Source organism: Anabrus simplex, chromosome 12, assembly GCF_040414725.1.
Source record: "Anabrus simplex isolate iqAnaSimp1 chromosome 12, ASM4041472v1, whole genome shotgun sequence".
NCBI lineage: Eukaryota > Metazoa > Arthropoda > Insecta > Orthoptera > Tettigoniidae > Anabrus > Anabrus simplex.
Window position 1 is genome coordinate 102,160,391 of NC_090276.1, and position 12,129 is coordinate 102,172,519.

At 37.0% G+C, this 12,129-nt stretch overlaps 1 protein-coding gene across 1 annotated transcript in view; it reads right to left on the reverse strand.

Annotated features, from left to right (window-relative positions):
• Positions 1–12,129, reverse strand: part of LOC136884169 (uncharacterized) — a 168,172-nt gene that overhangs the window by 125,873 nt on the left and 30,170 nt on the right. Inside the window, exon 2 of the mRNA XM_067156206.2 lies at positions 7,272–7,475. Within this exon, the coding sequence (XP_067012307.2) occupies positions 7,272–7,475 (204 nt within the window). The remainder of the gene's footprint in view (positions 1–7,271; positions 7,476–12,129) is intronic.

The following is a 12,129-nucleotide window of genomic DNA, read 5'->3' on the forward strand; positions in this document are numbered from 1 at the left end:
TTCCCTCCTTGGGAACTTAGAATTTCCATCTGTCCTGAATTCTTATCCTGAACAGAGCCCTTAGCCCGCAATCTCCTTCTCTTTAAAACATTAGACCACCTGTCTTCTACAATTTCTCCATTTCCTTCCCATCCTTCCTTTACACCTACTGTATCCTGTACATTATTTGAGGGAGGCCTACTTTCCTTCCTGTCCTCTGAGAGAATCCTAATTCATCATCATCATCATCATCATTTCCCTTTGTCCAGCTGTAGCCGGGTAGGGGCAAATATGGTTCCTCTCCACTTTCTTCGGTCGTTCCACCACTCCTACTCCAACACTGTGTCCCAGTCCAGGTTTCTTTCTATAATGCTGCGTTGGATGGTATCCTTCCATCTCAATCGTGGTCGTCCACGGCCTCTCCTTCCTTGGATTTGCATTTCCATCACCTTTTTTGGCATTCTATCGCCGCTCATTCGCTTTATGTGCCCAAACCATCTTAGTCGGCTCTTCTCTATTCTATCATTCATTTTTTCCACTCCAATTTCTTCCCGGATTTTCTCATTCCTTATTTTGTCTCTTCTACTCTTCTGTATCATACTCCTCAAGAATTTCATTTCGGCTGCCTGTATTCGACTCTCATCCTTCTTTGTCATTGTCCAAGTTTCTGCTCCGTAAGTTGTTATGGGTACGTAATACATCTTGTACATAGTATCCTTTGCTTCCATTGGCACATCTTTGTCCCATAACATATTTCTTACACTATGATAGAAACAACTTCCAGCTTGAATCCTTTTACTAATCTCAGCATCCAGTCGAGCATTCTCCATTAATTCACTCCCCAGGTATTTAAACGTTTCCACTACTTCCAGGTGCTTGTCTGCAAGTCTAATCAGACCTTTCCCTTCTTTCTCCCCTCTAGTCATAACAAGAGTTTTACTCTTTTCTACACTTATTTTCAATCCACATTCTTCAATCTTCCCCATTCACCACATTCAACTGTTCTTGAACCTTCCTGTCGTCTTCTCCCCAAATCACAATATCATCTGCAAATAACATCATGTTCATTTCTCTTCCTCCATATGCTGCTTTTGCTGTTCTCATGTCGTCATCCATTACTATTGTAAACAGGATTGGTGATAGAACACTTCCCTGTCTCAGCCCACTAGTTATTTTGAACCAACTTGTCCTGCCAACTTGTGTTTGCACGCAACTACAACATTCCTTATACAATGCCATGATCATTTTTATTAATCCCTGTCCAATTTCTTTTTGCACCAGACTGTCCCAAACTTTCGTCCTAGGGACACTGTCATATGCCTTTTCAATATCAATGAATGTCATCACCATATCATTCCTAATTATCTCCCTCAAACTCTCCAACTCCTCCCTCATACTCCTCAATGCCTGGCCACACCCACAGATCCTACAGTTGCACTGCTCAGCCATTATTTACAGAATAATGGGAAGAAAAGGAAAGATAAAATAACTTATTCTGTGCAAATAAAGATGAAAGGAAGGAAATATTGCCTATAAAAATGAAAGGGAAGAAATATTGCCTATGAAAATGAAGGGAAAGAAATATTGTCTAGGATAGTTCACAAAAATCACATAACAACAAGGTAATTAATATAAGCTACTACTACACTACAATACTACCAGTACTTAGTTGTACAAATTTTTTTCTACAACACCCTAACAGAATGAAAATTGCTGTTAATTACTGAAAACCGAAAGTAATACACAAGAATTAGGTCTACACAATTCTAAACTGAAGTTAAGTCTGCCCTATTTACTGCAACAGAATTCTAGTAAGAGAATTAATACAGATACCACAGATACTATACTACACAAATATTTCACAGTAATAGAATAAACGCACTAATTTATAATAAAATACCAACTATAATACACTACAATGATTTTACACTAGGTTCAGACGTAACCTAATTATAATACAACAGGTTATTACTAAGCACAATCTGAAATGGAAATTACAATTAAAGTTTGAAATTCGCAAGACAACTCAAAATAATAGAATAAGCACTCTAAATCCTAATAAGTCACTACAATACACTACAACAGTTTTTAAACTACGTTCAGACATAGCCTAATTACAATAGGTTATTAATAAGCACAAATAGAAATGAAAATCGCAATTAGGCCTAAAGTTTGAAATTTGCAAGAACTACCGTACGGTACTCAAGGATTACCAACAAAGTTAAACGCATAGACAGAAGATTATTGCTTTAGGGTATAACTTTATCCTACTATGCTCTAATAGAAATGAAACCTTGCATTTGGTTAAATGCTTAAGTATCAAAAGGATTACCGTACACAAAGAAAAACACGAATATAACAGGCAAGATACTATCTAATAAACCTTATCTTCACTACAATTCTCAACTGAAACGTGGTTATGTGATTATTACAGCTGGTGGATAACTATTATTTTCCTTACTCCACGGGACGGAGAATAGAAGTGTCCTTAATTAGGCCTACTGAAAAGTACGAGGTTGTCTACAATAATTTCTCAAAAATATTTCTGTCAAAACTACTCCTACGACACCAGGGACTTGAATTGCAATTACTGGAATATATGAACTTTATTACTATTATCTAGCCGCTCATAAATACTGAAAGATCGAGGGAGCGCAATATAAATTACGGATACTTTAACTACCTACTCAGAATCACAAATGATTGGAATACAAGGTCAGCTGATTTTTATTTATATTTACTTGACTACACTACACCCTTTGTTCACGGCTGTAGCCAACAATGCACTATTTGAATATAAAGAGCAACAATAATCAATAACAATACAACGACTGTTAACTATTACCATGTAATCTCTTTAACTTCTTTTGAAATGGAAGCTTACAGGTGTATTGTGTTTTTTAATGTAGTAAATTATTACCTTCGCGTAAGTTTGAACGGATATCTATACGAAATACCGGAGAAGTTGCGACAGAAGTTACGGTACCTACTATGTCTTATGATAATCTGCCTTTGTAAGTATTATACCAACGAACCTACAGATATTTTACAAATATTAACATGTTCCGTGCGGTTCGGGTCACCATGTGCCCCGAAACATGTTACTCTTATCCGTCGGTGCGAATTTCCCATAATTGCGAAGTAACTAACTACGTCCTAGTTACGAATTTCTGTTAACTAATGGCAACATAGTGTTCCAATTGAAGTGAAGGATCGAGGCATACTGCTAGTTTTGATCGGCCCACCGGTGACCCAATTATTTCCGGGGTCATTTCTGTTTCACGCAATTGTTGAATCGGAACACTGTCGCACAGGTAAATACGCTGGAATGTCTCCTCAACAATAACGCACACAACAAGTGCACTTGCATTGTTTAGGATTTAATACTAGGGAGTAAACAAAGTCAAATTCGTCAGGTCACCGGTGACCCGAACCGATAATAACTAAAGGCAGCATCGGGTCACCGGTGGGCCGATACGACGTAACATTAAGTCATCGAAAATCACTGCCGCAGGGAACGTGTTAAGTTAATATTATTACCTAAAATATTTCCTAAACCTAAATTCGAAACAAGGTACTGCCTACTTAACCTAGAAAACGTAATTTACTGAAGACCAACTGAATTACTTGTTATAAAATTTAAATAAATATCACTACTCCCAATTTCTACCAACAAGCACTAAACACCACTATATAAACAACACTAAATAAATCAGAAATACACAAAATTAACCTGGATCCGCCCAAGATTTTATTTTTTGAGAATCAACTTGTAATTTTTAGCGTTGGGTACCGGAAAAGCTTTAATTTTATTCAATCGACATGTAACTTCCAAGAAAAGGCCCATGCCATATACGGCACGCTGGGCGGTAGTGCTGTCTTTTGTTTCACATACGGGAATTTGGATGTCGTTCCGCATTTGGCCTACAGATATGCTTTTATTCAATACTTTCTTTTGTAAATCAACAGTATGGACGTTTTTCTTCAATATTAGCATATATTACAAAAATAATCTTGTTCCAGAACTATTAAAAATACCTAGATGTTTTATTTTTGGTGCTAGGGATGATTTTATAGGGGTTGAAAATGACCTGAGTGTTTAATTGTATGACAAAATTAATTTATATTTTAAATAATAATGCTAAAATCTCACAAGGTAGCCAAATCACTTATTACATCTTGCAGCAATCAGACATTCGGTATGAGGAATTATAGCATCGGTATATACAGAAATGTCACCTGTTCATGTGAGGACTGCATTAACAGTGATGTCCTGAAAAGCAAGTAAACATTACTTATTACCTTTGTGCTTATGATAATCAGTAAAACAGTCTACACATAAACCTACATTGCACGTGGTACACTGGGTTCTAGGCCTAGCAAGGCAATTTTCTCTTCGCTCCTAGACTTGTAGAAAGTCAGTGATGCATTCCATCGTACCGAAGTTCCTGCACTGTATTATGTCCAAAACAATGAGATCTGCTGAACCAGGGAGCAGCTTTGTAGCATGCGAGATAAGTCTGGACAATTGCTCATCGAAAATCCAGATGAAAAATGCCTTCTCGAGACATGTGTTTCAGCTGCCATGCATTGTGCATTTATACATCGATGACCCAGGCAAATATTGGCCACCACCACTTATTTTCTGCGTTCGCTCGAATCTGGCTACCAGGTAAATCGTTCGCAATGCCACCTCCATCTTCATCCCCGCTATCTTCATCCGACAAAACTGCAGCGTCTCGAGGCTCGGTGAATACCTTTTCTACGTCGGGAAGTTCATCATTATCCAACAAGTCGAGTACTTATCGTAATGAAATTCTCCTAGAAAAAGGTATGAGCTCATGAAAGTGAAGCATGTGAAAAGACGGGATGAAAGATACATTTCAACAAGAAAACCGCAATGTAGGGTCGATTTAATGTGAAAATTTTACTCTGCGTGATTAAAAATGGTTAAATTATAACATATCACTTACAGCCTACACTATTATGCGTTGCTAGGCTGATAAAGAAGAATGAAATAAATGGAAAGGAACATCAGAACTATAACAATTATAGGCTGAGTTATGCCGGGCAGAAAGACAGCACATCCACCCAGCGTGCCAGATAAGTACCACCAAACTTCTACTTCAGATGAAGGGACACCAGTAATCACCAAGACATATCTTAGCGAATCCCCATACATAAAAGCACCTTAGAGAAAAATATAGCACAACAAGGTCCGTATAAATAACTATAGAAGTAAAGCAGGAATCACTTACTTCAAATGTGCAGCCATTACTGGCACTCGCGAAAACAAGACTTAATTTTTACGTAGCTATACCGTACCAATGAGCACGATATATTAAAACAAACCACATAAGATGTTAGGTGGGACTTCTCCGAACATGACAATGCTGTAGTAAACAAGACAGTGCACGCGGTTTCAATAATAAGAGTCCAAGAAAACGGTGTCGTTTGCCGTGCCATATATGGCACGCTGGGCGGATCCAGGTTAAGCTATTTCAATACGTTTTAACTACTTTATCACTACAATAATGCAAGAGCTCTCTCAACAGCCAACCGTTCTCAAGCGCATCCAACAATGCAACCTGAAAGATTTTTAGGTCTTAAACATTAGAGCCCTAGTGATGATATTTATTGACATTGAGAAAGCTTATGACAGTTGGTATGGGACACATTAAGGAAAAAAACAAGTTAACAGAGTGGAAGTGCATATAATAAAAGCTATGTACAAAAATTGTGTTAGTAGTGTGAAGACTAGTATAGGAGAAACAAAATGGTTTAAAGTTAAAACTGGTCTCTGACAGGGAAGTGTACTATCCCCCATACTATTCATCATAGTCATTGATGAAATTTACAAGAACATTAAACAGAGATTGGGAAGACAGGCAACAAAAGCCCTGTTGTTTGCAGATGTATGGAATCAAGAGACAGAAAATTTTGGGATGAAAGTAAGCACAGAGAAAAGGGGACAACGGGAAGGAAGGAAGGAAGAGGAAAGTAAAACTGAATGGTAAAATTCTGGAAGTGCTTAACAGTTTCAAGTACTTCGGAAGTGTGATCACGGAAGATGGAAAGATAACTCAAATATTATTGTAATATCATCACTAGGGCTCGGATGTTTAAGACCTAAAAATAGCCCAAATAAGCAAGCAAAATAAATTATAAATCGGAATGGTAATTCCTCTGATACATATTTGTTAACTAAATTCTTTATTCTTACTTGTAAGATGGAAAGATAGGCGAGGAAATTGGGAAAAGAATACAAAAAGCAAACAGCTTCTACCAGAATGTAAGGGGTATTTTGTGGAACCAAAATGTCCCGAGGAAATGTAAGAAATAATATTCAACCTATTATGAACCCATACTAACCTATGCAGCTGGATCGTGGACTACAACAAAACTAGAGAAGAGTAGAATATAGGCAGCGGAGATGAAATTCCTAAGACATATCGAGGGCAAGACCAGAAAGAATAGAATTAGAAATGAAGAGATAAGCAAAAGGACAGGAATCTTGAAACTTCAAGACAGGATAAAAACAACAAAGTTAAAGTGGTATGGGCATAGAATGAGAATCGGAGAAGAGAGAGTGTCAAATAAAAAGCTTTTTCAGAGAAGTTAACAGGAAAGAGACCACGAGGAAGACCCTGAAAGAGGTGGACAGATTTAGTGTGGGAGAAGAGGGGAGGAAAACCAGAAGATGTACTTGAAAAAAAGGAGAAGAGTGGTGGAGAGATAGGCAGCGATGGAGGTCTGTGAATGACAACCCGACCTGGGAAGCTGGGAACGGGAAATGAAGATGATGATGAATAACAACAATAAAACAACAAGGTTCAACCCAAAAGAACAACTAAGTATCTCATAGCTGTAAATTAACTAAGTTGAAGCTCAAAAGAAATTGCTTCCACTATGCCAAAAAAAAAAAATGTTCTGATACCAAGTAAAAGAAACCTTGCAAAACTTCAAGCTACTCCTTTCAAAAAGACAAAGATGAAGTAATAATGAAGCAGGAGTGAGGAATATTTACGTCATTTGTCAAATGTAAGAGCACACGATAATCAAAGGATATCCCACTTCATCGGAGGTGGAAATGGCATTTTTTAAAAAGACAAAGCTGTAGGAATATGTGAAGTTGTCAGGTTAGCAACAGACACACAAACTGTTCAAAAGCTGACCATAGTTTTCAACATTTCTACACATTTGCTACAGTTTCTATGACGAGTCTTTGAGAATACAAGTTCAAGCCACCCAATTAGTCTTTGATATTTGAGCCTTAGTAATCCTCACAATACCTTGATTTCCTTTTGGCGAGCACTAGAACCAGCCTTGCGGAACAGTCCTTCCACGTCACTATTCTCCTCGATGTGTTTACAAGCTTCAACAAGGAAGACGGGGATTTCCACCTCCGTACCATATCCCAGTTTTACTTGCACGGCGTTCAGCTGGTCAAGGGGCTTCCTGAAGACACTAGTCGTAGAAGACATACGTTTGCTCACCTGTAAAAACAAACACAATTCTCAAAGTTAGATAGGCCTAGATTTTAATACAAGGATGTTGTGTTCCACTAACTATAGTTGCGTTTTTATGAGTTTCGACTTGACAGTTAGCCGGAAGTCAGCTGGTGGTGCCAAATTGCCACGAATACAAACAGCTGATTTACAATACACAACACGAACAGAAATGTAAATACTGGAATATAAGTCCATAATCGGTTATTCTTTGTAGTAACATACATGATTCACGTAAGATCAATAATGCACAACACACTTAGGATACTGCTACAAGATAAAAATATGTCAATGCTCGAACAGATAAACCGTGAGAAAATTAAATTAAATTTCTACTCACCATGTAGAAGATCTCGCGTTGCTGTTAGATTCAGTTTCCCGTAACGAAGGAAATAATCCTACAAAGCGAATATACCACTAATTTCTCAGTCACTATCGGCATTGCCATCGTCTGTTGAAGTTTCACTCTCGCTTGACCCGAAAGAGATAATAAAGTCTTCAACATAATTGTCTGAACTACTTTATGCCCGTTCCTTATGGCTATCCACCACATAAACTGGGTAGTGGGGCTTCTTTTGTTTCAAGAGATGCATAAGATCCCCCTTCCCCATATCATCGCGAACCGAAATATTGTGCTCCTTCAACCACTTAACTCATTCTTTCTAGCCGCCATTGTTGGAGCTTTGTCAAGAATGACTAACATTACAAACAATTTCCCGGGCCCGGCTCCTTAGTGGAGTACCTCGTCCGAAGGGCTTTCTTCTCTTGGGAGCTTCATCCTTAAACGTAGGAGTCGACATGACAACATCAAATTCACACACGGGCCTAAAATTAACCTACTATATAAGTACCGAACGAAATGTTAAACTAAGTTACCATATAAAATAGATCACCTGTTACACACTATTTACTACAATATAACGCGCTATACTATTAAAAATACTAAACAATACATTTATAAACTCTACACTGCGAAATATAAACCAACAACTTAGCACAAAGAGAGACAAAGACTGCGAAAAGAACTGAGCGCAATACAACACACAGCTGATAGTACGTGGTTACAGTAAACAACAAATCGACAACACTGCTAACCGCAAGTGGAGTCTAAATTTACAATTAAGTATTTATTATTTTCCACCTAGTCGATACAATGATTGCTTAAGGCAATTTAATGGTTAAAAGTGGTACATGTTTCGTATTTTATCAACATCTTCAGCCACATAACATTGTTTAGATGAAAAATATATAAAATTGACAAAGTAATGCTTAAGAGGAAATGTCCTTAAAATTAACAACATTAAATCAAACAAAAACTCAAGAAAAAATATATAAATTATTACTACAATTGAAAGCAGTTGTCAAGGAAACACTTGTACAATATTCCATAGAGAGTATGTCCTAAATGAATATTCTTTTCTTAATAATTCATGAAAAAAGGTCAAATTATAAATTATACAGTTTATAGGTAATTGTCCAAATGAAGAAAACCAGATATCACAATGTGGTTCTTATTATTAATGCAGATGAAAATATAACTAATTCTTAGTTGTCAATTCTTATTAAGCCTGTTTTCCTTTGGAACAGTAACTCCTGTCATTCTTTTACAGTCTTGTGTCTGGTGTAATACTGATGATGCGTTCTTCCTTGCTCTTGTACCTGAGGAGGTGGAGGAGCGGGGAATATAGGTGTGTCAAGAACCTCCTTGCTGCCACCTATAGCTTCAACTGAGGAGGAATAAGTTGTAGGGCTATCTGTAGATGGAGAAATTCCAATTCTTTTTTCGTGATCTTTCTCAAGCATTTTCAAAAATACTAGAATTTGATAATATAAAGGATTCTTATATTCTACAGCCTCATTAAAGTTATTATTTTTCTTTATAAGTTGGTCTAGATGAATGTATAGATCTTCATGTGTGTTCATTAAGCTGCCCTTCTTTAATTTCTTTATGATGGTCAAGTCTTGTTCTATGTTGGTAAATTTATGACCTGTGGCAGTCATGTGTGATCCCATAGCTGAGAATCTTCTATGTTTTTCAGCATTCACATGTTCCAAATATCTAACTTTAAAATTGCGGCCAGATTGTCCTATGTATGTATTCTTGCATTCAAAGCATGTGAGTTTATAAATTCCCGAATCAAAAAATTTATCTTTTTCCGAGAGATTTATTGTATCATGGTTGAAAATACTATGTTTCATGTTGTTATTGGTGGAAAATGCAATTTTGAAATTTTTTCTCTTAAATAAATTTGTTATTACGTGTATGTTTGGATTATTATATGTGAACTTGAACTATTTTTCAGTTTTACTAGGTTCAATTGCTAATTTGAAATGCTGCTTCTCCGAAAATTTATATATTTTCATCTGCATTAATAATAAGAACCACATTGTGATATCTGGTTTTCTTCATTTCGACAATTACCTATAAACTGTATAATTTATAATTTGACCTTTTTTCATGAATTATTAAGAAAAGAATATTCATTTAGGACATACTCTCTATGGAATATTGTACAAGTGTTTCCTTGACAACTGCTTTCAATTGTAGTAATAATTTATATATTTTCTCTTGAGTTTTTGTTTGTTTTAATATCGTCTATCTTATGTTAATTTTAAGGACACTTCCTCTTAAGCATTACTTTGTCAATTTTATATATTTTTCATCTAAACAATGTTATGTGGCTGAAGATGTTGATAAAATACGAAACATGTACCACTTTTAACCATTAAATTGCCTTAAGCAATCATTGTATCGACTAGGTGGAAAATAATAAATACTTAATTGTGAATCTATTGAAATGCGATACGGACCATGAAACTGATTTTATGTAAGTGGAGTCTAATGTGCTCTATCGGAGCGATCGGCTGTTGGTTAATTCACTTACCCTCCACCAAAAGGCAGCGCTCAAACGTCAAGTCGAAACTCATAATAACTGAACTATACTTTCGCAGTTTTCAGAGATGCCAAGGTGCTGGAATTTTGTCTTGCACAAGTTTACATGCCGACACAAGGCTGGCGTATTTGAACACCTTCGGATACCACCGGACTGAGCCAGGATTGAACCTGCCAACTTCAGCACTCTACCGCTGAGATAGTCCAGCACCTAATTTTTTCCAATATTTCTTAAAATTATGCACTTTTATACATACTACTACTCTTAATAGGAGACATTCTAGGTAGATACATTAACGCTCTCGGAGCCAGGCGGTACTGCAAACACCTGCCCTTTAAACTGACAGAGCCGATCAGGTAGGCCTTTAAATATCCAGTCGGAAGTTGCCAGAGCCGAGTACATCAGCCGGCTTAAAATTCTATGATATGCAAAACTTTGTGGTAACCTATAGTGATGTGCCTACATTTGTGACAACCTATAGTAAATGGGCCACAAGTTATTGTGTGCCTGAACTTGCTTTGGAATTTCTAAGAGGGTGTTCTAGCTTTCACAAGAGTTGTTTCCTGTGTTTAGAAATACCACTAACCGGTCCGTACGAGATTGCTCCTTGTAGTGAGTGGATTTGTGACAGCAAAATAACAAGTGGTTCACGTGATATATTTTCAGCAGGTGTTGTTGACAATAAATTAATGGAATATTTGAAACAATCCGAAGTGAACGCGGATGATTTGTCAGATAGCGGTAGTGAATTTAGTTCAGAGAGTAGTGATGAAATTATACCAGACATGCTCCCACAGATAAAGAAGATGTGTTTATTTGTTTCTAATGGCAGTAAAGCTACTGTGAATACTGCGGTTGATGGAACTAGTGATGACGAAGATGACGATGATGATGTCTCTGGAGAACATTTTGTGGAAATTTCTCCCAATAAACCTAACAACGTTCTTCAGCCTCCAATTTCGTTTATGGAACTTCCTCGACCTTAACATGCCCCTCCGCCTGATTCTCCACCCATATCATACTTCAATTTATTTTTCACTTTTTCTCTGCTAATCCTTATAGTCACAGAGACCAATCGCCTACTTGTAATGAACTGTCACGCAATTCCCGCTCTCGATGTTGGAGACGCACTACAATTCATTCATTGCTGTCATCATGAATATGGGACTAATAAGAAAACCTACCACTGTTTCGTACTGGAGTACTGTAGACCATTTCATTACCCCTTGGTTTGGTGAAATGTTCTCAAGGAATAGGTTTCAGCTTCTTTTGAAATTTTTTCATTTAACTGACAACAGCTTTCTCCTGCTGGCTCGATTCCAGCCTCTGCTAATAGGCTATTTAGACATCATTATACTCCTCATCAGCAACTATCCATAGACGAAAGTTTAGTTGGAACTAAGTGCCATACACAACTACTCCAAAATATGCTGAATAAGCACCATTACAAGTAGGGAATAAAATTTTGGATGTTGTGTGACGCAGTTAGTAAGTATTGTGTTGGTTTTTATACGTAATGAGGAGCAAGATAGACTGAAGACAGAAACAAAATCAGAATTACTGGACTGGTCTACACTGTAGTGACGAAACTTCTGTCTCTAGGGAATTATTCTATGAAAGATTTTCACGTTTACGCAGATAATTATTTTCCATCAATCCGCCTTGCAAAACATTTACATTCACTTGGAACATTTATTACCGGAACTATACGAAGAAACGGGAAGAGACTAACAGATGCTGTGAAAAAG